This window comes from Grammomys surdaster, unplaced genomic scaffold (assembly GCF_004785775.1).
Source record: "Grammomys surdaster isolate TR1022 unplaced genomic scaffold, NIH_TR_1.0 172, whole genome shotgun sequence".
Lineage (NCBI taxonomy): Eukaryota > Metazoa > Chordata > Mammalia > Rodentia > Muridae > Grammomys > Grammomys surdaster.
This window is the reverse complement of record NW_021604620.1, coordinates 7897665-7923590: the sequence shown is the minus strand read 5'-3', so window position 1 is coordinate 7923590 and position 25926 is coordinate 7897665. Positions and strand designations below refer to the sequence as shown.

Sequence of the window (25926 nt, the reverse complement as noted above, 5' to 3'; positions counted from 1 at the left end):
CACACACACACACACACACACACACACACACACACACACACACACACTCCAGCTTGGGAAAACTATCAGAAGAATCAGTTGAAACTTTGAAGGTACTCATCACACCCCAGACCAATCAACTGTGTGCTAATGCTTGAACATAAACTCTACCCAAATCCTTGGCTGGCATATATTTATGCAGACAGCAGTGATCTTTAGGAAGCTAAATTGAATTAGAAAGATTAGAAATAAAAATAACAGTAGATATATCACTCTAAAACACCACGAAGTTGCCAGCTTTAGTTCAGGTTTAACAATCCAGCATAGCTCAGAAAAGTGAACCATAATCCAAAGTTTTAGCATTACCTATAATGCTACTTCACCAAGAGTAGGATGTGCACAGGAACAGGAAGGGCTGAGCCGTGTTTGGGGAGAAAGAGAGCAGTCAGCAGAAACTTGACTAGAATGCACCAAGGTGCTGGATTTAGAGGACACAGACTGCAGTCAGCTATCATAAATTACCTTTACTCCCAGCACTTGGGAGGCAGAGGCTGCAGATCTCTGTGAGTTCAAGACCAGCCGGGTCTAAAGAGTAAAATCTGGGACAGCCAGAGCTACAGAGAGAAACCCTGTCTGAAAAACCCAAGAAGAGCTTTGGCTTTGCTGTTACAATAGGAGCTTCAATAACGACGTGAGATATGCACATTTTTGTACTCATGTAATAAAAACCTAGACGCAACTAGATATTTGAGAGTGCAAGCTTAAATTAACAAGAAAACTCACCAATAAAAAAAATCCATTCCCAAGAACACACAGAAACTTCCAGAAAGAGACTATGAAGAGATGGAGTGGGGCACCCATTTTTAAATCACAACTTTTCAACTTTAATGGTGAACAATCTACAGAGCCACGAACCCCAATAGACCAACAAGAATAATATATAAAATCAAATTAGACAGTGGTCAAAGGACTGAAAGAGAAAGACAAATAAATAAATAAATAAATAAATAAATAAATAAATTCTGAAGAGGAAGAGAAAGGACAAAAACCATAAGGGAATGCTTATTAACTAACCACTGATCAAAAAACTAAGCACCAGCCCTAAGAAACTGTCATTAAAACATGAAGGCAGGCTGTTCGGTGTGGTAGACAGGCCTGTAACTCCAGCACTTGGGAGGCAGTGTAAGGCCAACCTCAGCCATACAGCAAATTTAAGGCCAGCCTGAGCTACCTGAGATCAATCACAAGAGAACAAAAACAATCAACTGTTAATATGTATGTGTGTATATGCATATGTGTATACATACATACAATATAGTTATTATCTGGATTTTTAGACTAGTGACACATATACATATATGATGATAATGGAATAAGAGAAAAACAATGGAGCCACACTGCTAAAATGTACTATAATTATCTTAATAAAAACTTGAGGCAGATTGTATTCAAGATGCACAGGAACCTATACACCAGAAAGATTTTTTAAAAATTGAACAACTAAAATTTAAAAATATATATTAGTAGATAGAAAGATGCTACATTACAAATACAAATCAAATCACAGAAAAAGTGGTGGTAAGTGTGAATTCACCAAACACAGATCAAAAGGCAGGCTTGGTTAGGACAGATGAGCAAGGCATAACTTTAGTCTTTAGAGATGAACTGTTTGGATTTAAGGCTTATCCAGAGTCCAATAATCTTTTTCTGGATGACAAGCAATCAATACAATTGGGGGAGGCAATTAGCCCAGAAGCTAGATAAACCTTAGCCAGGCTAATCAACTGCTAATATTAAAAGCAGAAATGAGACATCATTACAGACGATACAGGAATTAACTTGTGTCAACAAATCAGACAATTGAGGTGAAACAGAAATGATTCAAAGCAGACACACATTACTAATTACTCAAGAAAAGAAAAATCAGATCAGTACAATGACATTAAAAAACAGATCCAGCTTGAGACTGCAGAGATGGCTCAGTGGTTAAGAGCACTGACTGCTCTTCCAGAGGTCCTGAGTTAAATTCCCAGCAACCACATGGTGGCTCACAACCATCTGTAATGAGATTTGATGCCCTCTTCTGGTGTGTCTGAAGACAATAACAGTATGTGTACTCATGTATGCATAAAAGTAAAGAAATCTTAAAAACACAACAACAACAACAAAAACTAAACTGATTCAACAATTAAAAAATCTTCCAAGGTCCACTGGTAAATTCAATGTTACATAAGAGACAATGGCAATTCCATGGAAACTTTTTCAGAACACTAAGAAGCAAACGCTCCCTAGATCATTTACGAAGCCTTTTGCAAACCTGATATCAAAATCAGACAAAAACAATCCAAGAAAACTACCAGCCAGTCTTTCTCACTGTAGATATAAAACTCCTAATAAAATGTACATAATATAAACACAGCAATATACATAAGGTCATATACATTTTTAGCAAATATTTATCTCATGAAACAAAACTATTTTGACATCTAAAAAAAGAAAAGAAAAAAAGAAAGAAAGAAAAAAGAAAAAAGGGGAAAAAACCTAACCCAATGATCCCTTGCTGGGGTAATTCTGAACCTTGAGGAACATTTGGCAATGTCCGGAGACTCGTTTGGTTGTCATAACAGGAAGATCTACAGAGTGTATAAAGGTAGATAGCTTATCAAATATAATACATGACACAGCAAAATTCAACCAAAATATTAATGGTGTAGAGAATAAGAAAACATTACTATAACAAAGGTCAAGACAATGTGATAAACCTTAAAAAGAGACAGAAAACAAAGTCTAACCACCACTAAGTGCTATACTGAAAATCAAGCAAAGATTTCTTAAACTATAATAAAGCACAGTGAGCCTCAGTTATGATCACATCACACAGGTACTTCTCTGTGCTTCCACTTAAGTCAGAAGCTTGCTTTTGATTGTCCTTGTTCCTGATATTCAACATTGTACTTAGATTCTAGTCAGTACAAACCAGGAAGGAAAAGAGTAGATATACACATTGGAGGGCAAAAGGCAAAACACCCCCTTTGACCCGGGGAGAGGGCAGATAAAATGACCTTGGTATGTTTAAGATCTTAGGAAATCTTTAGCAAACAAGAGGAAAGTAACACATATAAGTTTACTACACCAAATACTCATACATTCAATGGCAGTGCAAGACATTTTGCAAAGGAGACTAGAGCCTGTAAAAAGAGCACAGTGGCTACCATCAGAGCTGACGGTGGCCGAATGACAGCAGTCATACAAGTCAGTCCTCTGAAACATTGCCGAGAATTCCACACCAATCAGTCAACAGTTGCTCAGCATTTCAAACAAACAAACAAACAAACAAACAAACAAACAAACAGCCTGTAATCCAAACATTCATCACTTTAAACTATCGTCTTCTTTTACAATAGACCTATTCCTTGTCAGACTGAGTCAGACTGCCACATCTTTAGCTCAGCCACTGGACCAGAGGCTCCAGAGCACTCCTCAAAGACAAAGTTGCACTAGAAACAAGTCCCAGTTGTGTGTGGTTGGGGATGGTTTAATCTACCACAGCCTTCTGAACCCTGGCAAAACTATGACATCTGAGAAGACTGCCCAGGAAATTATAAGTCCACGAAAGCCCAACGCCTATGGCTGGCACTGGACAAAAGAAAGGGCCAATTCTTTCCACGGCAATGCCTGGCTCCACACTGCACAATGAATGCTCCAAAAGCTGAACAAATTGGGCTATACAGTGCCTCACATACCATATTCACCTGACCTCTTCCCCCATGAGCAGCTCCTCCAGCATCTCTACGACTTTCTGCAGGAAGACACTTCTAAACCAGCAATCTGCATAAAACGCTTCCCAACAGTTTGCTAAATCCCAAAGCGTGGACACCATAGGAACTTACAATATATAAAATTATTTTTGTTCGCAAAATGTGCTGACTGTGTAATTTCCTATTTTTGGTTAATAAAGGTATATTTGAGCCTAATTATAATAATTTAAAATTCAAAGTTCATGGGAGCTGGAGAGATAGCTCAGAGGTTAAAAGCACTTTCTACTACTCTTTCCAGAGGTCCTGAGTTCAGTTCCCAGCAACCACATGGTGGCTCATAACCATCTATAATGAGATCCGGTGCCCTCTTCTGGCCTGTAGGCATACATACAGGCAGGACACTGTATACATAATATATAAAACTTTAAGAAAAAAAAGTCCAAGGTTCATAATCACAATTCCTTTTGCAGAAGCCTAACAAAAAGCACTGTACAGGACAAGAAATAATTATGAAACAGAAGAGAAATCCCTCAGATTGGGAGAAAAACCTCCGCCAGTAATTCATCTAGCAGGGGTCTGATAATCAGGATATATGAGTTCAAAAAAGCCAATGCCAAAAGGAAAAATAAGCTGATCAACAAATGAGCAAATGGACAGTTCTCAAAACAAGTACAAATGCCAATGAAAACATGAAAAATGTTCAGTATGTTTAGCCAATGTGCAAATCATAACTGCAATACAATTCCATGTCACCCAGTCAGAATGGCTACCATTTGGAAAACAGCAGTGCTGGGAGGACACAGGCTGCAGCGACGATCACAGAAAGATCTCCTGGCTTCTAGATACCCTTAATTTCACTATGGAGCTATTGTAACCAAATCTGTGGTACTGGAATAAAGATACATGTGATGAACAGAAGCACAGCAAGCACGACAGCTGAATTCAGAAGTAAAGCCATCACAGAGAATTTACTTTTGATAAGAATGCTAAGATCATTCAGTGAGAAGTTAAGATGGTTGTTTATCAAGGGGCCCAAATACCAAAAACAATTACGATTATGAGTAAGAACCAAGCTAGAGAACCCATATTTCCCAATTTCAAAATGTACTACAAAGTTCTGGTAGGCCAAACAGTGGGGTGCTGGCAGAAAGACAAACACACAGCTCTAGGTAACCTTGGCATGTGTAATAACTCTGATAAAGTACCAAGATCAAAGGGGGAAAATAGAAATCAGCATGTGCCCAGCCAAAGAGTATACATGGAGGGAGCCATGGCTCCAGCTGCATGTGTACTTTACCTGGCATCAAGGGGAGGAGAGGCCCTTGGTCCTGTGGAGGATCAGTACCCCAGCATAGGGGGATGCTAGGGCGGTGAGGCAGGATGGGCAGCCTCACAGAGGCAGGGGAGGGGAATGGGATGGGAGTTTGCAGAAGGGAAACTGGGAAGGGGGAGGACATTTGAAATGTAAATGACAGTGAAAAAAGGAAATCAGCATGTGAATTAATACATTTGGACCTTTGCTTAGGCATCATTTATAAAATAACAAATGGAGCAACCTCAATATAAAGCTTAAACTAAAACAACTACGAAATTCTTAAAAGAATCAGAGCTCACAGTGATGTTTTACAGTGATTTCCTGGATAACAGGAACAAAAGACAATGTTGGCAAAAGTTGAGAGCTTCATGAACATTAACTTCTGTATGGCAGTCCATAAAATGGGAGAGCCACATAGAAATAGTTAATTCATAAAGGATTAGTAGCAAATATGAGAAAAGGACTTGAAAAGGCATTTTTACAAAAAATTATCCAATTAGCTATGAGACACACAAAGTACTTCCCACTTGTCACTGAGAAAATGCAAACCAGAACCAGCTCCACTACCTTACACCCATCCATCGGCACCATTAAAGCAGCAGAAAACCGAAGCCAGGCATAAAGGGACACGCATGGAACCCCAGCTATCTGGGAGGCTGCAGCTGGAATAGTGAGGATTTGAGGAGAGCCTGGGCACAGAGTAAGAAACAGCCATGAAAGAACAAGTGTTGGTGAGCATACGGAACCATTAGATATCTCTGCTCATCACTGACTGAAACTGGAAATGGCAGTTATAGAAAGTGGCATAGTGGTTCATAAAAGACTAAAATTTTAACTGTTATATAAGTGTATACTACAGGTTTATACCTATTTAACTAGCCAAAGTCAATGAGACAAAAAGTAGAATGGCTGCATTCTATGGAACCTGAGTGGCTCTTATGGATGGTCACAAACATTACAAGTATATACAACATTCTAAACTGTGACACTTGGTAAATGTTATATTCTGTGTATCTTACCATAATTAAAAAAAAAATCTGGAGGAAAAAAATGAAGTAGATATATGTGCAACAATGATGCTAAACACAAAAAACAAGACACTAAGTGTCCTATGTAGTAAGATTTCACTTAAGTGTCCAGACTAGTTAAGTCAATAAAAGATAAAACTAGTCCAATGGCTGAGATAGCTCAGTGTTAAAAAATGCTTGCCTTGCAAGCTGAATGATCTGAGTTTGATCATTAGGACCCCTGTAAAGGTGGGAAGAGAGAACCAATTTTACAAACTTGTCCTTTGGCCTCTCCATGTGTCCCCAGCATACATCAGCCTCCAGACAGCATCATACAAGAGCAATAAGAAATCAAACTTTACAATGCAGGTACATGGTTTCCACACAGCACAGAAGAGGACGTATTGACAAGGAGTGTGAGGTCCAAGAACAATTTTCAGACTGAAGAAATTTCAGTAAGTAATAGTGATGCCAGCTGCACAACATGAATGCAGTAAGGATTAAGTGTACTCTTTAAAATAATACAAATGAATTTTATTACAATCTTGGAAAAAATTTTAAATATTAAAAGGTAGTTGAGATTTCAGTTAGGACAGTACTTCTTCAATAGTTCACACCCACTAGTTAGAAGAAAATGAAGGATAAAAAAGTACAGAGAAGCCAGAAATAGCACATAACCATGATCCTAGCACTTGGGAGCCAGAGGCACAGGCAAAAGAGGGCCAGTCTCATACAGTTTCATGTACATATCAAAACCTTGTTATAAAAAAAATACAGCAACATAGGGGACTAGAAAACTACAGAGAATCATTTTTTTTAAATGTCCACTGTGAGTGAGTGAGTTCGTTCTTTCTTTCTTTCTTTCTTTCTTTCTTTCTTTCTTTCTTTCTTTCTTTCTTTCTTTCTTTCTTTTCTTTCTTTCCTTCCTTCCTTCCTTCCTTTCTTTCTTTCTTTCTTTTTTTTTTTGGTTTTTTCGAGACAGGGTTTCTTTGTGTAGCCCTGGCTCCTGGCTGTCCTGGAACTCACTCGGTAGACCAGGTTGGCCTCGAACTCAGAAATCCTCCTGCCTCTGCCTCCCAAGTGCTGGGATTAAAGGCGTGCGCCACCACCACTCGGCGAGTGAGTTATTTCTAAGTGACTTTATTCCTTCATGTTTTTCTGTTGTACAAATTTTCCACAATAGGTTATTTTTTTCTTATTAGCAAACATGAGATGTAACAACAGTATGTAGGTGACTGAAACAGTTAACCACTCAAACTTCCAAACTGAAATCACTGCCATTGTTTACCTCAGATCATTTATATTGAAAAAAGAACTGAACCTACCTAGGCTGACTCTCCTTTACTGACTGTTGTTTCCTCAGTGTCACCCACACACCCTAGGGAGTGGACACACACTCCTCATTGTTGAAATTCTGCTACTGTCTAATTGGCATCATTTAAATTTCATATTCATAATTTATCATGACCATTCGCGTACAAATTTCCCCACTGGCATTATATTAACAAGATCTATTCACATTTACATGTATTATTTTTAGTATTAAAACTTACACGAGTAAAAGGCTTTAAACAGTGTTCACAAAATTTTGTATTCAAGTGTGGCATTTTGGTTGTTCCCCCTAACTGTACGTAGACCATGAAGAAGTCCTTAAAGACACTTTCTGATGACTATGGCAGCACTCTGAGTGTCCTTAATGATGTCTCAAACTCACTCATGTGGGTGCTTTCTCTCTTTCAAACTCGAGATCAAGAGAGGCCTTCTCTATAGATCACTCTGCAGCAGTCTTCCTGGAATTTCAGGCCAGCTCAAAGCAAAACACCCACAAGCCAGGTAGCTTTTAAAGGAATTTCAAGTATAGTTAAATGTATAAAAAGTATTCACATAAAAGGTATACATAGTTGACAGGCTGCTCCTGGTAGCCTTTTTTTTTTTAAAGTTATGATTATAAAGTAGATACAATAAGATGGTGAAAATTAAAATTATATACATATTAACCCAGTTATTTGACATCGATATATATGGCTGGTATCCTTTTAAATGTTAACTTTTGTTAAATTTATTATGAATAGTAACAGATTTGTGTGCAACTTTATTGGTAAAAGACGCATGTCCAACCTAAAAACTTTGGGCAGAAGGTCATCAGCATTAACAGCGGCTAACATTAGGTGGTACTTACCCATAAGTAGTAAGTGAACTGAAGCGCAAAAATCGCAATGCCTTCATTATCAAAGGATCCTGCCACTGACCGAGATATGTATCCTGGTACAATAGCAATGAAACAGGCAGCTAAAAGTCCTGCTCCTTGGTTCCAAAGTTCTCTAGTTAGCAGAAACGTAGATATAGATGTAAGGCCGCTAAAAGTTGGTGCAAGGAATACACACACATCTCTTATGTGAACTGTTATGTTCAATGTATTTAAAATCCAATGAATAAGGCCGGCTGTTATCATCAACCCTGGGTAAACCTAGAGAGGGGAGAAAAGGGAATTCAGTTACATTGAAAACAAAGTACCCAGGAAAAAAAAGGTACTTGTTCCATTCAGTGTACATCATTTGTAATTAAGATTGAGAGAAAGACCTTTCCCTTTTACATGATACAAAATAAAATCTTTTTGGAATAGATACAAAGAACAAACTCATATAGAATATACACTTAAATAAAAGAAAAGAATATAAAACAAGAGTAATTTAAAAATAAGAATATGCAATAATCTTTATCCTACTAATTATCTTTCTCAGTTCAGAATGCTGTCTTATTCATTTATTTTTCAGGAGTGGCATTTTTAACAGTTCTTAATAGATAGATAGATAGATAGATAGATAGATAGATAGATAGATAGATAGATAGATAGACAGAGCAAAAGAGAGAGAGAAAGAAAGAGAGAGAGAGAGGGAGAAAGAGAGAGAGAGAGAGAGAGAGAGAGAAAGAAAGAAAGAAAGAGAGAGAGAAATGAATATAAGTTAGTCTCCTCTACTTTTCAATCTGAGATTCAGAAAGTAAACACCTCTAGCTAAGAAGGACTAGTCATTTGGGAACAACAACAACAACCACAAAAAAGACTAAGAGGCTTAAAGTCCTATTTTCCAGGTATTAACGATGGGAGGGAAGATTACTTCCTGGCACACCTACCCTGACTCCAAAAGAAGAGCAGCAAGCACAAGAAGATATGGTGCCAGGGATATTCATTCTAAAGTATTCCTCTGCTACCAAAATGTCTGCTTAACTCTGCATTTGCAACCGCATCCCCAAAGGCTCTTGCTCCCGAGACCAGAGGCATGAAGGCAAAGTGACACACCCACTCTCGGGCTGCCCTACTTCAATCTGTGTGCCTCCCTCATGCCCTCCCAGCCCACAGCTTAACGCACTCCCTTGCTTTCTCTTCCTGACATTTATTACACTTACTAGCATTGAACACACTTTATAAATCTTATTTTTAACTGCTCAACTTCACAAGAATATAAGCTCCAAAAGAATAAGAATGTATTTCTCAGCGTCCAGTGAATGCATAGAATAGGATCCAGGTTGAGAGAAGAACACCATAGTAAGTCATTATAGTTCTCAATAATTCCATTTCATATTCAATACTAGGGACTACTGTATGAGTCTGTCAGCAGTACAGAAAGAAAATAAGACTGAAGCTTGAAATGCTTCTCAATATAAGCCAACATATCCATTATATGGCAGATGGAATTAATGTTGGAAAACCTTCAAAGGACAAAGTATTACTGGATGAAAGGACTAAAACCAAAGTCTCCCAACAGCAAAGATATATGCAAACTTGGAGCTGCAGAGACGGCTCAGATGGTTAAGAGGACTTGCTGCTCTCACAGGGAGGATTTGGGCTCAGTTCCCAGCACCTACACGTTAGTTCACAACTCTCCACAATTCCAGCTCCTGTGGTTCCTGTGGTTCTTCTGACCTCAACAGACCCTAGGCATACATATGGTACCCAAACACAAATGCATGTACACATAAACTTAAGATTCAAACTTAGGGGAAAAGAATAATCTCTGATGTAAAAAATAAAGTTCAAATTAAGTAGGTATTCATATTACTACAATCCACAACAAAAAGAAAACAAAAAAGACCAAGAAACCAGGAGTAATATGCACCTTGGAGTCAGAGGTTCAGTGGTTTTAACTTGGCACAGGGGCCAGAGAAAAAGCCTAGTTCCCAGCAAAGTCAGATCCTGTTTATGAAACTAAATTGGACAATTTCTTCTCATTCATCAGGGAAGTCAGGAAGGAACTCTGCCTTCCTAAGTAGGAACAAAGTCCCACAGAGGTAAGACTGTTCTGAAACTACAGTTGGAGTAGAAGAAGCCTCAGAATGGAGCTGCAGAGACAGCTCAGATGAAGACCTGGCTCCATCTCCACGCTACACATAAAACATAGACTACGGCACAAGCTTGGAGTCCCAGTGCTGGGAGATGACGGGGAATGGCATGGTGGGCAGAGGCAAGTAGATACCTGGAATTTGCAAATCAACCAATCTGGCCCAATTAGAGCGCTCGCTCCAGGCCAGTGAGAGACTCTGCTCAAACAACAACAAAACCAAAGAGTACAGCATCCAGGGACCATCTGTGGCTGACTTCACATCTCCACATGCACATGTACACCAAATATGTGAATACATGTGCACACACACACACATGCACCACTCCTTCCAAACACAGAAGGAAGGAGCATGGAGCAAATTAGAATGTATTTTAGGTTACAATCAAGTATCAAAAACTAAAAGGTCTGAAGTTACAGATATTTCCTAACTACAATCATTTGAAAATTTAAAAGAGCACTACAAACCCCTCCTTGTTTACAGACTACATGCAATTCTAGGCAGGCATAGTGGCTCATACCTAGTATTCCATCACTCGGGAGGCCGTGGCAGAAGGGTTACTGTTGAATGCAAGGCTAGCATGGGCTAGAGAATAAGCATGAAAGAAAACAAAAGCCCACAGTAGAAGGAAATCGTAACAGATTAACATAGAAGGATGAAGAAAACACCACCCCAGACTCGGGAAGTGCTGTTGACAGCACGGAGATGACCGTGACTGCCAGAAACATAGCCTAGCGATCAGACGCTCAACATTAGTAGCCACAGCACAGGCAGCTGGGAAGGGAACATAAAAATAAACTCAAGGATTTAGAAAAAAGGGAAATGAATCTGAATTAATGACAGATAGAAGAGAGCAGACATTTATGAGGAGTGATACTCAGTGATACCGATAAACATCTAGCATCAAAATTCAAGAAGAAATGAAAGCATACAAACTTCCCTGAGAGCTGCCATGTATTCCTCCTCCCTTCTCTATGAGTTCAATTACCTACATTAATTCAGAGGCTTGAAGCTGGAAAAATGTAATTACTTTTATTTTTTAAAATTTTATTTCCTTCCCCCAAAAGCTTTATTTTAAACTCAACTGTTTTGAAACAAAGTGAAACAACACACCGTGGACTTGAGGTACTTTGTGATGGCAGATTCTTAATCCAGCCTCTGACTTCACTCAGAAACGGGGTAGTGTAAGATATCCCACAAAAAAATTGCCAATAATAGAGCTGAGAAATACTGGGTAACTAGCCACAGATGTATTTGTGAACTATTCACAGCTTCCAAAGACCCTCATCCCTTAGCAGTTAATGGTTTACTCAACAGTTACAGTTACCGTAAAGAATAATGAATATACTTACAGTGCCGCCTACTATTCTTCCCAGTGGGTACCATGCTCTTTCATCAAACCAATTTAAAAACTCATAGAACCCATGAGATGCAAGATGATGTGTTGATCTATAGTTAAACCTGGACAAAAGAGAAGAGGAAATGTTATAAAATCAGTTAACACAATGATACCTTTCTTTATATTCAATATATGGCTATGCATGTCTTACTATGAAAAGCAAACTGTAAAGCCCCTGTGAAGCTACTACTACTGTGGTAACTGATGATAAAAGAACCCGTTTTCAAGGTTTAAGGAAAACTGTGATTATCCAGTTAAATCATAAGCAGGCTATTTTAACAGACAAAAGTGAAGGGCAAATTACAAGGTAACAAAGTATAAAAAAGTTAAGAAATCAAGAGACACCCTGAGTTCTTACACTCACCATAAAGACTAAGTAATACACGGGTTTGGAAGGCAGAGCAGGCTTCAAACATTAGCCCAAAATGTTACTGATAAAAGTATAATTCAATCAATCAATCAATCAATCAATCAATAAAATTAACACTCTATAAACAAAATCAGATACACTTTTCAGTGTAATTACTCAAAGCTGTAAGGGGATGGGTAACATCATTAAATTTTCTGAGAAGGGGATTTTAAAAATCAAAAGTTAGACTGTCCTTGGTACAACCCAGGAATCTCCATACCACCTCATTATCTTTAAAACCGAGCCCCAGACACCTACATTACCAGTAAACAAAGAAAGCAGAGTGCTGCAGAGCTCCAGAGGCACTTAAAGCATCAACTTCACCATGGAGGATGGAGGTGGATTGAAACCAGGCAAGCTCTCTACTTTCCATACTGGAGTTCACCCTGCTCCCTCCCCACCCCCCCACCCCCCCACCCCCCCCACCCCCCGGGCACTGCCATTCCATACTGTTAGCCTGGCTAACACTCTATGATACTTGGCACATTTCTAAGTGTACTTTGGAGTGTTTGCACTGCTCACATGCTGCATGACTGCAGTTCTGTATGGAGAGGACAGGAAAGATGTTCTGTCAGCCACATGACAACAACACTAAACAGTCTCTCCAAAGTGACATCATTTTAGCTGCAACTTCTGATGTCTCAACCTGAAGGAATTAAGAGTCTACTGAACACTTGGTCGAGGACTGAAAACCTGAATAGAAATGGAAGCGCGAGTACTGGTCTTATTTCAGTGTCAACATTTAATGCTGGCAGTTATCTCCTGTGTTCAAGCTCACTACATGAGTCCGTATTTGAAGAAATCTTTTCATGTCTTGAGCACTATTCTTTTGTCAGTTTTATAAATCAACTCCCATACTATGGCTTCTCTTTACATTCTGCCAGTGGTATTTTAAATTACAGTATTCGTCAGAGGTGGGATGGTGCTTGCCAAAAGAGAACAACCTGCAGGCGTCCTTTCTCTCCCTCCGCCATGTGGAGCCCAGAGATTGAAACCAGGTCATCTCTGCAGCAAGAGTCCTTACCCTCTGAGCCATCTTCTTACCAAGCCAATGGTATTTTCAAAGACTTAGTTTCCTCTCGTTTATGTGCATGGGAGTTTATGTGCATCATGTATACACAGGTGCCCATGGAGGCCAGAGTGTCAGATCTGCAGGAGCTGCAACTACAAGCAGTTGTGAGCCATCGATGCGGTTGCTGAGAAATGAACCCAGGTCTCCACCATGAGCAATACCCACTCTTAACTACTGGGCGCTCTCTCCCCAGTCTCTTCCCCCGTGGTATTTTTTAAACACAAATTCTTTACATAAACTCACATTTATCTTTTTGTTTTGTTTTGCTTTTCTGTTTTTTCAAAGAAAAGACAAAAAGTACAATGGCAAGGGAAAGGGGGGGAGTGTTAAAAAATAATGCTTTGCTACAGCATGATCATAAAAATATTGCTTATTTTCTTCTTCATGATTAACAGTTTAAGGCTCCCCATTAAATCCTTAATGTATCTAGAACTGATCAGAACTACTGCTTTGCGTTCAATCTTGGTATCTGAGAGAATGCTTTACTAGCAGTTTTTGGCCTGCCTCTCGGAATTTTTAAATTATTTTTTTCTGTTTGGTTTTTTTGATAGAGGGTCTTACTATGTACCTCTGACTTACCTGATATTTCCTATGTAGCAAATTCTTCCTGCCTCAGATTCTTCATATTAATTTTAAAGCAAGTTTGTCAGCTCTACCCAAGATAACCAGCAAATGCCACTTAATCTCCAGTCAATTTGGTAAGAATTAACATCTTTATAACCAGGATATATTCACTTCAAGAATGTGGCTGATCCCATTGACCTAGGTCTTTCTGAACGCTGCTCCACAGATCATGCCATTTTACCTTATAAATCCTCAACACCTTCGCTTCCATTTAATCTCATCTCTCTCGTGCTATCCTGATATCTAAAAAAATCTGACATGCTGACAATAACCTGTTGGCATTTTCACAACGACTCTAACGAAAAACCCCACATATGCTATTTAACACTTATAATGCCATTAGAGTCTACATTTTAAATATGGAAAATAATGACTATTCTGGCATTAAAATAAAGAGGTAACTCAAAGATTCTGAAAGGCTTAAGAACATTGCCAATAAGAGCTCATAACTCCTATCGTGTTCTCTATGTCTTCAGCATCCCTGTAACTGCCAAGCTTTTCAATTACAAAAAACAAAAGCAAAAACAGAAAAAAATAATACTAGCTTTAGTCACAGTAAAATATTTAACAAAACCATTAAGTTCCAAAATGAAAAACTACTGGATTTCTAATTTTAGAAACAGCATTTTTCAATAAAATCTTCATGAATTCAAAAAACAGGAGAAACAATTTCAAGTTTAAATGTATACAAGCTTGGACTGCCAGAAATTAAAGCAAACACTAACAGTTTACTTTTGTACAACTTTTTCTTGCTGTTAAACAGTGTTCGTTAATTAAGATACTAAAGTTTCTTTAGGGTCTAAGAAAATTTTGGCTCCTGGTCAAGGGACTGCATACTAAATGTCTGCCTCTCTCATGGTTATATTAAACAGGAAGTGCCACAATCTAAATTTACAACTTACTACAAATGTGTTGCAGATTGGGGTGTTACTGCTAAGTATAGTCTGGCTATTTTCTCTCATGCAAATTCTCAGTTGCAGCACTACAAAGCCAATCCAAAGCAAACATAAGTGGCATTTAGATTAACCGTAGGCTATTCTTTTCCTAGTATCAAATTAAAATGGAATGTATTTACCAATAACCTTCTTTTGAGCAATTTTCGGCATGGCCTTTCTCGCCGCACACTTTGCCACATGCACAACTTATTCTCTGTTCTTCAAGCAGTCACTCAGCTGAGATTCCTAACTGTCCTAAGAGCTTCTCTGAGGGCTCTGCCTCCCTCCACCCAGTCAGTTTAATGTGCGCTTTTAAAACATCACCTTGACCTACAGGTTCATCGCATCGTGTGTGTGTGTTCATGTGCTCACGCGAGCGTTCGTGAGAATGCCTCAGTGTACCCTGGAAGGACTTCATGCTCCTGGCACTTCACTCACGCTCACAAGAGCCAAGTAATGCCAGGACAGTTTACTCCTCTAGGCACCCTAGCACTGAACAAGTAAGATTTTGTGCCTTTCCCTAAACTTAATCTGCTGGGGAAGGAATTCAGTCTCATGCATGCCAAACAAATGCTCTACCATTGAGCTGTGATCCCACCCATTGTTTTAACATTATATGGTATATGTAAAATATGAGTCATTAACGCTGGAAAGTATTTTTCACCTGTTTTATAGCTAACACAGTAAATCAGAGCAGCTTTTAGTCCACAAGTGTGCTGCAAACAGCACTGAAAGGAAAGGCAGTTTCCCAAGGGCCAGCTCTGTCTTTTGTTCTAAACCGTTTCTCCTCCAAAAGAGCATCCAAATGTATGTATGCAATCAATCAAACACGGTCTGCTTGAGGAGAGATGTGAGAATTATTATTTTTTATAACAATTAATTAAAATGATTGTTAAGGGCCTGTAAATTGTTTGTACTCTATTCACTCTTTGTGGGTAGAAACAGTATGTTGCTATGTAGCTCTGGTTAATCTGAAACTTGTTATACAGACCAGGCTGGCCTAAAACTCAAGAGACCTGCCTTTCTCTGTTTTCCAAATGCTGGGATTGAAGGTGTAGGCCACCACACTCGGTTCTATTCACTCCTGCATCACATTCTCAGGCCAAGATTAGCACATTTTCAGAGAAACATAGCGGATACTGTAGCAATTTAGAAACCAGCCTTCATAAAAATAAATTTAAAAAAAAAACTCTAAAATAAAGTGACACTTAGTAGGAAGCAATCAAAAACTGACTGGGGTTGGGGAGGAGGACCTCAACCATTTAGCAGTGAAAGAGCACACCAAACAAGAGAGATGAGAAAACAACACTGTCTCACATCTAAAATGTTGAGTTCACAAAGCTTTTACACCCAAGACAAGAGTACAAGTCTAATGCAGCCTCTGCAAATCAAACCCAAGGCACATGGCAGAAACGAGCAATTAGGAGCAGAGAAGAAAAATAACTGACCAGGGAAGGCAGCTGGGACTAATTCAGGCAATGAGAAACTAGAAAGGTCAGCAGTGACAGCTTGTGGGTGATCCCAGTACTCAGGAGAGGTGGAAGGTGAAGTTCCAGGCCAACTTGGGCTACTTAAGACGACCCTGTATCAAAGAAACCCAAAAAGCAAAATAGAAGATATTGTACAAGAGAACAAATGGAGTAGATGGAGGCCTGCATGGGCCAACACACCACCAGGCAAAGCCTTGAATCCCTCTCTCGGGTTCTAATTTGCTTTAAATTGAGAAGTTAGGTTAACTATAGTTTGTATTAAAAAAAAGAAAATCAGAAAACACGGGCTCTTACAGAGACAAGCCTCCCAGGAGGTCTTGTCTGACAGGACATTAGAATAAACAGCACACACCTGTACACAAGGCTACTCTATGATTCACTTGAACAAATAACTATTTATTTTTAAATTTTCCCAAGTATAATTTCCCTTGGTATTTATATACCAAGCTTCTTTGACGTACTAGGAAAATTCAAAGAGAAAATTGTTTTTCTGGAGTTTAAATACAATAAACAATAAACACAAAGCAGATCATTACAGATGGGAAAGGTTCCACAAAATATGAGTAAAATTAGAAGATCAGACAGACTCCTGTAAGCAAGGATAAAGTCCTATCTCACACCATCTGTAAGACACTTAAGAATGAAATAGTCACCTAGAGGTCAGACAGAGGGAAAAGAAACTAGTAAGCAAATGCTGCCATAATGTTGTGAAAAATCATTTGAATCAAAGCAACTTGGGGAAGGGAGGGTTTATTTCAGATTGTACGTCCCAATCATAGTCCATCATGAAGGGCGATCAAGGCAGGAACCTCAAGGCAGGAAGTGAAAGAGAGACCACAGAGGAACACTGCTTACTAGGCTTGATCCTCATGGTGTGCTCAACTGTTTTATATTACCCAGGCCTACCCGCCCAGGATGGAATCACCTGCAATGAGCTAGTCTATCAACCATTATCAAGGAAATACCTCACAGACTTGCCCACAGGTTAACTGATGGGGGAATTTTCTCCCCAGGTGGTCAATCTATGGCCACAGTGCCTGAGAGGGAGAGTGGTTATGAGGTTTGAAGACTTTTTACAACTTTTGTAACTTGTGCTACAAAACACGTTATTTTTCATTCACTCATCTGGCACACATTCACAAGCACAAACAAACCCTTGGAATGAGATGACTGGATTAAGGCACAAATGTCTAACACCTGGCCAGTCATACAGCTATACAGTTGGCTGGGATGGCAGCTCTAGTCCCACACCCACATTCTTCCACTTGATCCCAGGATGACTCTGAGCAGCAGCAGCAGCAGCAGCGGCTGCAGAGATTCACTCACATCCCCTTCTGGGCACTGTTTACCTGGAGTAGATTTAAAATTGCTTGGGAATTCCAAAAGGCTCTCCCTTGGCTATGTTCCTGATGAACTGGAATACATTCCTGAACAGAACATGTCGTCCTCCATTTAATCTGCACTTCTGTTCTGTTATATATTGGGTTCTTGTACAAATCTCATCTAATGAAAGGGTTCAAAACTAAACAGTATTTGAAAAGCACTGGTTATACATGTCTAGATATGTATAATATAAACATGTAAATATAAACTGATAAAGTTCTCTTAATTGTTTAAGGTGTGGGGCTGCAGAGATGTTTCACAGTTAATAGCACTTGCTGCTCTAGTAGAGGACCAGACTCAGTTTCTAGCATCCACATGGCAGTTCACAACCATCTGTGACCTTGGTTCTAGAGGATACAATGACTTCTGATCTCTGTAGCACCAGATATGTATATGGCACACATACATACACACAGGCTAAACACCCATACATATAAAATGACTCGAAAGAAAAAAAAGTGACATGGAACCTTTTGCTAAGTTACCTTGGAAATGATACAGAAGTCCAGCAAATGGCTGGGTTGCTTCATATTTAAACTCTTTAATATTACTGTAACCATTGCCCTTAACAAACCTTGGTCAGGCCTGCTTAATAGGTGACAACCACTACCACCTAAAGGCCATATGAAGTTTATAAATGCTTTCTTACAAGCAAGTGTTACTCCCATAAAAGAAAACCAGAGCACTGTGTCTCCATCTCTGCCCTACTTGGACCTAAGGTCACCTTCTGTCTGTCAGTCTTGACAGAAGTTGTCCAGAGAAGCTGATGTCCAATCTGCCCCACTGTGCTGAACACTTTCTTCCTGACTTATGAAGGGATGTGTAAGCTTGAGTGTAAGAGCATTTCCCCTCTCTCCCCCGACCAGAGACAAGCGCATACCCAGTATTAAGAACTACTTTGGGAAACCAGTTAATAATGTCTTCTGTCACTCCAGCACAGCAATGACTTTAGTGCTGAGTGCAGCAGAAGGACAGGACAGAGACCACAGAAAGCTTGTTCTCTGTGCTTACATCTCTACAGAGAAAACTATTAGCAGAAACTCCTATTTGATCAAAACAAAACAACAAAAAGCCAGTTTTCCTTCCTAATATACAATATGCACAATTGAAAACTTAGTAGAAATTAGAACACCAAATAAAAAGGAGGGTGGAAAAAAGGCAAGGAGCTTAGGGAAGAAGAAAGGCAGCCAGCAGCCAGAACGACAGAAGGGACGGAAGGCAAGTTAAAAGTTAAGTCTGTTGTTTCTCCTGTAAGTTACAGCAACATCTTCCAAGATACATAAACATGCATTTTGATATGAATAAATTATTCAAGTTTAACAACTCATTCTCAATTTCCTTCTTCGACTTGTCCTTTACTAAATTTAAAAACCACATTTGACTGTGTCAAGCTTCTCCCTCAATCTCTACAGCTTATTACTACTGCTAACAGGAACTTATCCACACACAGAGAAATAACATAACATTCATGTGAAGACTTGCTTTGTCTTTCCAAAAAACAAAAACAAAACAAACCAGTTCACTTGTAGCTCCTGTGGCTTTAAGGCTTCCATTACACAAACAGCGCCTTGGACTATGAAGTACAGCCCCACCCTAAGGGGGTGGCTCACCTTCTCCATTACAGATTTCACCCTCAGCTCTTCCCCAGCTAGTATTTATCGCTCTAGTGTCCCTATCCTTAACCAAAACATAGTGTCTTTATGGAAGAGATTTATTTTATTTAGAGTTTCAGAGCCCTAAAGAATCCTGCTTAGAGATAACTAGTCCTGTTAGAAATCCATGAGCAATCAGAGTTGTGTGTTCTCATTCTCTCTCTCTCTCTCTCTCTCTCTCTCTCTCTCTCTCTCTCTCTCTCTCTCTCCCTCCCCCCCCCCCCCCCCCCCCCCCTACAAGGTGAAAGGATAGGCCAAAGCCAACAGGTTCAGATGCTAGCATTCCTGACCTTGGCTCAGGGTTCCAAGGACACAGAATGAGCATGTTCTAACAAACACCAGGCTTGTTAAACACGCTTGTTCCTCTTCATCCTTATACCTTATACCATCAGGGATGGTTTGGAATGGAGAGGCAGAGAGGCCATTTGGTGGAGCTCTGCAACCAAAACGGTCAGAAATAGACTAACACCAGAAAGGAAGCCAAGACACAACAAATGCATCAAACACACTGACAAAGCTCATCACAGGCAAGTGCTCAGTATGGAAGAATTTCCTGCCAACCTTAGGACTAGCTATGCTTCTCGAAAGTTGGCAAAATGGGCAGCTGCCAACATAAGCCTCATTGCAAACAGAGGCAAGGGACACTGATAGAAATATGGACTCCTCCACTAAAAGTCTGTATAAAGGTGTTGTACTATTTTAAAACTGGTTTTGAAATACCCTCAATTAGTCACAAAAGGTAGCATCACATTAGATAGAAGAACGAGTCAGACTCAGCTGCAGCACTGTCCACTTCAGTTTCAGAGACTATGTCCCCACGAAAGGGCAGTCTGGGTTGATCCAACTGAACTTATTTTTCAAGTTTCTGGTCTGTATGTTGTTATTTAAAATTAGTTATCATTTCCATTAGGGAAAACAGACAAAGACAGCAGCAGTTAGGCAAAGTGTTAGATGATCAACGGTTGCTTTCTCATATCACTCTTGTTTACTGGCTCTTGATGGTCAAAGCCCCCCCCACACACACCATCAATCTAACTAAACACTGACACAGCAAAAAGAAACTCAGAAGAAAATGTACATAGTTTCACCTGCTTAAAGGAAATAAAGCCTCACCTATTCAGGGAAGTCAGATGTTTAGATGCTTACAAATACAGCATTCACACCATCTCAAAATCATATCTAGAGTAGGCTAACACTAACAAACACACATGTCTTGTGAGTTCTAGCACAGAAAAACGCTAGATGTCACATAAACAGTCAACACAAAATTCTATAATAATGCAAATATATTTTCTTGAAAATGTGACCATAAAACATGGACTAACTTTAATAAACTATAGTTCTCAAGTAACCTTCTACCTCCTAACTTCTGAGGCTGGACATTCTGCAAGTGCACACAGTGGTAACTGAGAACAGAGGCAGACTTGCTTTCTGGCCCTGCAGGGCTGACATGACCATTAATAGTACAGAGAGCAATCAAAGAACAGCACACTTGAATGGTAAAGACACCCAAATCACACATGTGTTATTTTTTTCATTTTGAAAATCTGAAGTAAGGGCTGAGGAGATTGCTCAGTCAGCACTGATAACTTCAGAACAGAGTTGGAGAGAGGGTCTCAGACCTGTGACCAGCCAACCACTGAGCTTCAGTCCAGTGAGATATAATCTCAAAATAAATGAGTAAATATAGGAAATAAAGGAACAGAACAATCAAGGAACTATGCCTGAATGAACACGTATACCCCCCTTCACTAACAAGTACATACAACACACTACACATTAAAAAAAAAATGGAGGAAACCTTCATGTACTGATACACACATACAAGATATCTTCATGTTTCATGCAATGAGCTGACAGTGTCAGCCCAGACAGTTCCCACACATACCTTTCCAGTCACCTCCCTTCTCAAACAGTGACTTCTTTCACCACATATACTCGTGTGTTCATTCTCTGCTTTCTTTTTTGTATAAATAGGATAGTGCTACTCTCATGTAAGAGTAACATAACAATGTTAGCATGTTTCTGAGAGTCACCCATGCAGCATTAATGTGCCCGTTTTCACTTCTAAGTGCATTTTGTCTTAGGACCACTATCCACAGTTAGTACTACTGATGGGCTGTGGGGATGTTCTCAGCTGAGAACAGTGATAGATAGCCCTGATGGATTAAACATTTTCATACAGGCCTTAAAGATCATGTGTTTTCTGTCTCTGGACAGGAAAAAGTCAACGCCTTCTAACTCCACTTCTAGGCTCTAAGCATGTATTTAGAAAACAATAAGGGTTTCCCACAGGAGTTCCCACTGGTCCTCTCACCAGCAATGTATATGAGTCCCCGAGTCTCCCTGTCAGCTTCTGTCTGTTCTTAGGAGCTTACCTTACATAGTGCTCTGGCACTGGCAGTCTGCCTCTCTCACAAATCCAACTACCAAAAGGGCTCACAGAAGGCCCCTACAATTAGCATTTTCTTAAACCTGGGCTAATTACCAAGCAAGAAAACAGAAATGTTCTAAAAGGAGGAAAACATGTATAAGGGCTAGAAAAAAATGTACATACCATTTCATAATGCTAATAAAAGCAAGGCTAGGACGCGTCTGTGAGACAGGAATGAATGAAATCTTCTACGCTCTCATTACAGTGCATGCCTTTCAAGGCATCTGTCACTCTTACTTGTTTTAAGTCTATCTTCCCTACCAGACTAGAATCATGCTGACTTCAAGATTCTACCCAGGGTCTGGTATATAAGAGGGACTCATGAACTATTCTTGATTAGATGACAGGCAGTAGCAAGATGAGAGAAGCAAGGGCTGTGAAGGCATCTGTATTTGTTCTCCACCTCTGTGTAACAAGTTGCACGGGCTTAGAGGCCTTGTTAGCATCTAGCTGAGTTCACTGTAACTAGGTCCTTTGCCTAGAGTGCACGTGGGGCTGGGTTCTCCTTTGGGGACTGTGCTGGGAAATAACTCTCTTCCAAGCTAAACTTACTTAGGCTGCTAGCAGAACTGAGACTTGCTTGAGGTGATAGGTCTACGGGTCCTAATGACTTAACTCTTGACTGAAACATCACAAAAGTCACCTGTATTTGTTAATATGGCTGTTTATTTTAATAGCAGCAAGGACTATCTGGTGAAAGCTTGCTGACGACCAAGAAGTCTTCTGTCTCTAGTAAGACAAAATCTCAAATCTCCTAGGTTAGCCTCAAACTCTGTCGCTGAGGATGACCTTGAACTTCTGTCTCCTTTTCCCAAATGCTAGATTATAGGTATACACCAACTTCACCTGATTTATGTGGTACTGGGGATTACACCCAGGGTTCATGAGTGTCAGCACTCTACTAACCGACAAGCCCCACCCAAGACAAAGTCCTCTATAACATCACACAACCACATGCTGCCCTTTAGTTTCTCATTATCCTGTTCTTCAAGGCTTTCAACAAGCAAGCTCTTTATTTTGTAAGATTTACATAGACACTCAAGTTCTACATTTTATACACATCGTTCTAGGATTTTGCATATGTAACCATTTAAAAATGTTGATGTTAAAACATGTTTCAACCTAGTCAATAGGAAAGCAAATAAGGACACCGAAAGGATGACCAGTTATAGATATTAATGTAAGCCTAAGACAATCAGAAGAATAGAGAAGTCAAATTCAACAAGATGCATGCAGAAAAACAGGTCAGAACTCTGATGGTCAACTGGGTGACACTCAGCACCTGGTGTCAACTGTGACAATAAGCCTGGTGACCTGAGTTCCATCCCCAGAATGCTACATCCACTCACATGTAAATTTAAAGAGAGAACAGACTCTACAAAGTTGTCCCATAACCTTGACCCATGCACTGTGGCATGTGAACCCTCACATACACATCATGCAAACAAACAATAATAATATATCTGTTTTAAAATACCAATGATTATCTTAAAGATGAAAGGCTTCCACTCTTTTTCCTTTACCTTGTTACTAACTCTACACATGTTTTACAGCTGTTCTTATACTTAGGTAGGTCCTCTATTGAGAGATTTCATATGCACCCCAAATTCAGTATTAGGTAGGCCCTCTAGTTGAGAGACTTTATATGTAACCCAAATTCAGTATTAACAGAGCTAGAGATCAGCACCAATTAAGCAGGCACTAATGCTGGCATTTCATCTTTATTATCCCTGCCATCTAGTGGCAGGATCAAAAACCCAAGGACGCCACACTTCACAGATAGCTTCCTTAGGTACACAGAGGGTGGAAAGCCTGCTTTATTTCACTATAGCTACAAAAGCAATTTAAACCCACTTACACCAGCTGACATCTTAAAGGCACTGTCTAAACAATCAAGTTTAGAACTTCAGATATGGAAATACAAAGAAAGGAATCCATAGTAGTGCTTCAGTACAGCAGAGAATTAACCAGTGATGCATGAAAAAGAGCTTCAAGTCAACTCTGAAAGAAAAGACCTAGAGAGAGAGGACAGGCCCTGTGGCACTACCATGAATGTACTACTCATCAGTGCACAAGCAGCTGCAGCCTAGCCCTGGGATGATGCTTCCCTGACCTTCACTCGCTGGTAGGTGGGCCACTTTGATACAAGACCTCTTCAGCAGAAGAGCATGCATGTACCGAGACACAGCACCCACTTCCCTCATGGTGAGCACAAGAGAAGTAAGTGAAGGGCTGTGTAAAGTCTGCAATTGTCTGGTCACTCTAAGTCTCTGTCACCCTTCTCCCTCAGTGAGGTGGACACAACTCAAAAGATCTGACAACACACAGAAAAGCTTCACAACAACACAAATAAGGGCTCTGTTCTAACTGTCTGCTGCCAATTTCCATCAGTCCCCCCTGGAAGAGGAGGGTCTCTGGACTATCACAGACATGTGTTTTGTTCTGTTTGGGAAGAGGCTCTTCCTCTGAGGCCAGCCAGTGCTGAGATTACCTGTGGACCTACCACCCCTGGCTATACTTGACATTTTAAAAACTAACTGAAGGGCTGGCAAGATGGCTCAGTATTCCTCCAACTTCCAAAGGAACCATGCACTCAAATCAAAGTGGGATGGAGCTGTGTGTCTACTGCATGTAAAAACCCTTCTGATGTTTAACTTCTACTTCCACCATAGGTATTTATTATTTGTTTGTTTGTTTGTTTAGACAAAGTTAACTACTTAGCCTTGACTGGCCTGGAACTTACCATGCAATCAAGCTAGTCTGAACTCACAGATCTGCTGGCCTACTGCTAGGATTAAAGATTAAAGGTGTGAGGTACTGCATTTGGGGATTAAATCCAAGAAATGTGAGGTGGCATGTCTGCACTAGGTCTACTGGGGTGCTGTCAACTTACAGAGTTGAAATAAATGGAAAATACACACAAATCTTCCTAATTTGAGAGTAGAGAGGCAGTATCTACAAGTGTATTTCCATCTTTTCCTATTTGTTCAAGGCATAAAAAAAAAATAGTGGCTTCACTTCCCTCAAGCTTTGGTCTGCACTTCAGTCCTGCTCCATGGCATCCTCACTTCTGAGGTAACTCAGACGTGCTTCAACTGACCTGTCTACAGCATTCTAAGAACATGGGGCAAACATCTGAACATACACACTCTCAACTTCTCAAATTCATGTAATTTTAAAGTATTTTGCCAGGCAGTGGTGGCACATGCCTTTAATTCCAGCACTTGGGAGGCAGAGCCAGGTGGATTTCTGAGTTCGAGGCCAGCCTGGTCTACAGAGTGAGTTCCAGGACAGCCAGGGCTACACAGAGAAACCCTGTCTTGAAAAACCAAAAAAAAAAAAAGGATTTTAGCCACAATACTTAAGAACCTTAATTTCTAGAATAAAGTATGGAAGTAGAGGTAGGCAAGAAAATCTCAAGTATCAGCCAAACCCTTCATATCCTTAGGACAGACAGCACTGACAGCAACTAGCCTGGCTGTGGAAAACAAGTGTGCAAAGTTTGGGCAGATAGTGACTGAATGATGCAAATGAATAACTCAGAAGGGAAGCCAAGAAACAGGAAAGGGAGCAGCACTGGAAAACACGTGGCGCTGAGTGTACTAGCTCAGGAGTTGGCACTCTCAACAAGTTCTCCAGTGTCACCTCGGTGTACACTTAACAAATGTCACACAGAGTGATTATTAGTTAATCACTGTTGAGGGAGGATATAACAGATAGGTTGATGGACATCTCACTGCACATCTTTGCAACACCGTTCTTTAAAACAAAATGTCACCTTTGGAAGCTATCTGACTTCAAGACTACGTTCTTTTAACACACACTAACTAAAGCACATCTATAAAGTTGGGGAAATAAAATATCAACACCATAGGGTTGTGCTAAGTCACAAGCTGAAATAAAATACCTGCAACAAATTTAACCTCGATTTAGTGTAGACTGTATACATATAATAAATGTGTATATACAAAGCCTCTTATCAAATCATTCAAACAAAGAAACTAATTTTTAAAACTGGTTAGGGCCAAGCACAGTAATGTATGACTGCTATTCCAGCACTTGGGAACCTGGGGCAGGAAGAAGCAGCCTGCGTTACATAAGCCAGATGCTGCTTCAAATATAAGCAAATAA

At 39.9% G+C, this 25926-nt stretch overlaps 1 protein-coding gene across 1 annotated transcript in view; it reads right to left on the bottom strand.

The window, feature by feature from the left end:
- Positions 1 to 25926, bottom strand: part of Stt3b (STT3 oligosaccharyltransferase complex catalytic subunit B) — a 66314-nt gene that overhangs the window by 26103 nt on the left and 14285 nt on the right. Inside the window, exons 2-3 of the mRNA XM_028767255.1 lie at positions 11750 to 11858; positions 8239 to 8526 (exon numbers count right to left, since the gene is read on the bottom strand). Coding sequence (XP_028623088.1) covers positions 8239 to 8526; positions 11750 to 11858 — 397 coding nt within the window. The remainder of the gene's footprint in view (positions 1 to 8238; positions 8527 to 11749; positions 11859 to 25926) is intronic.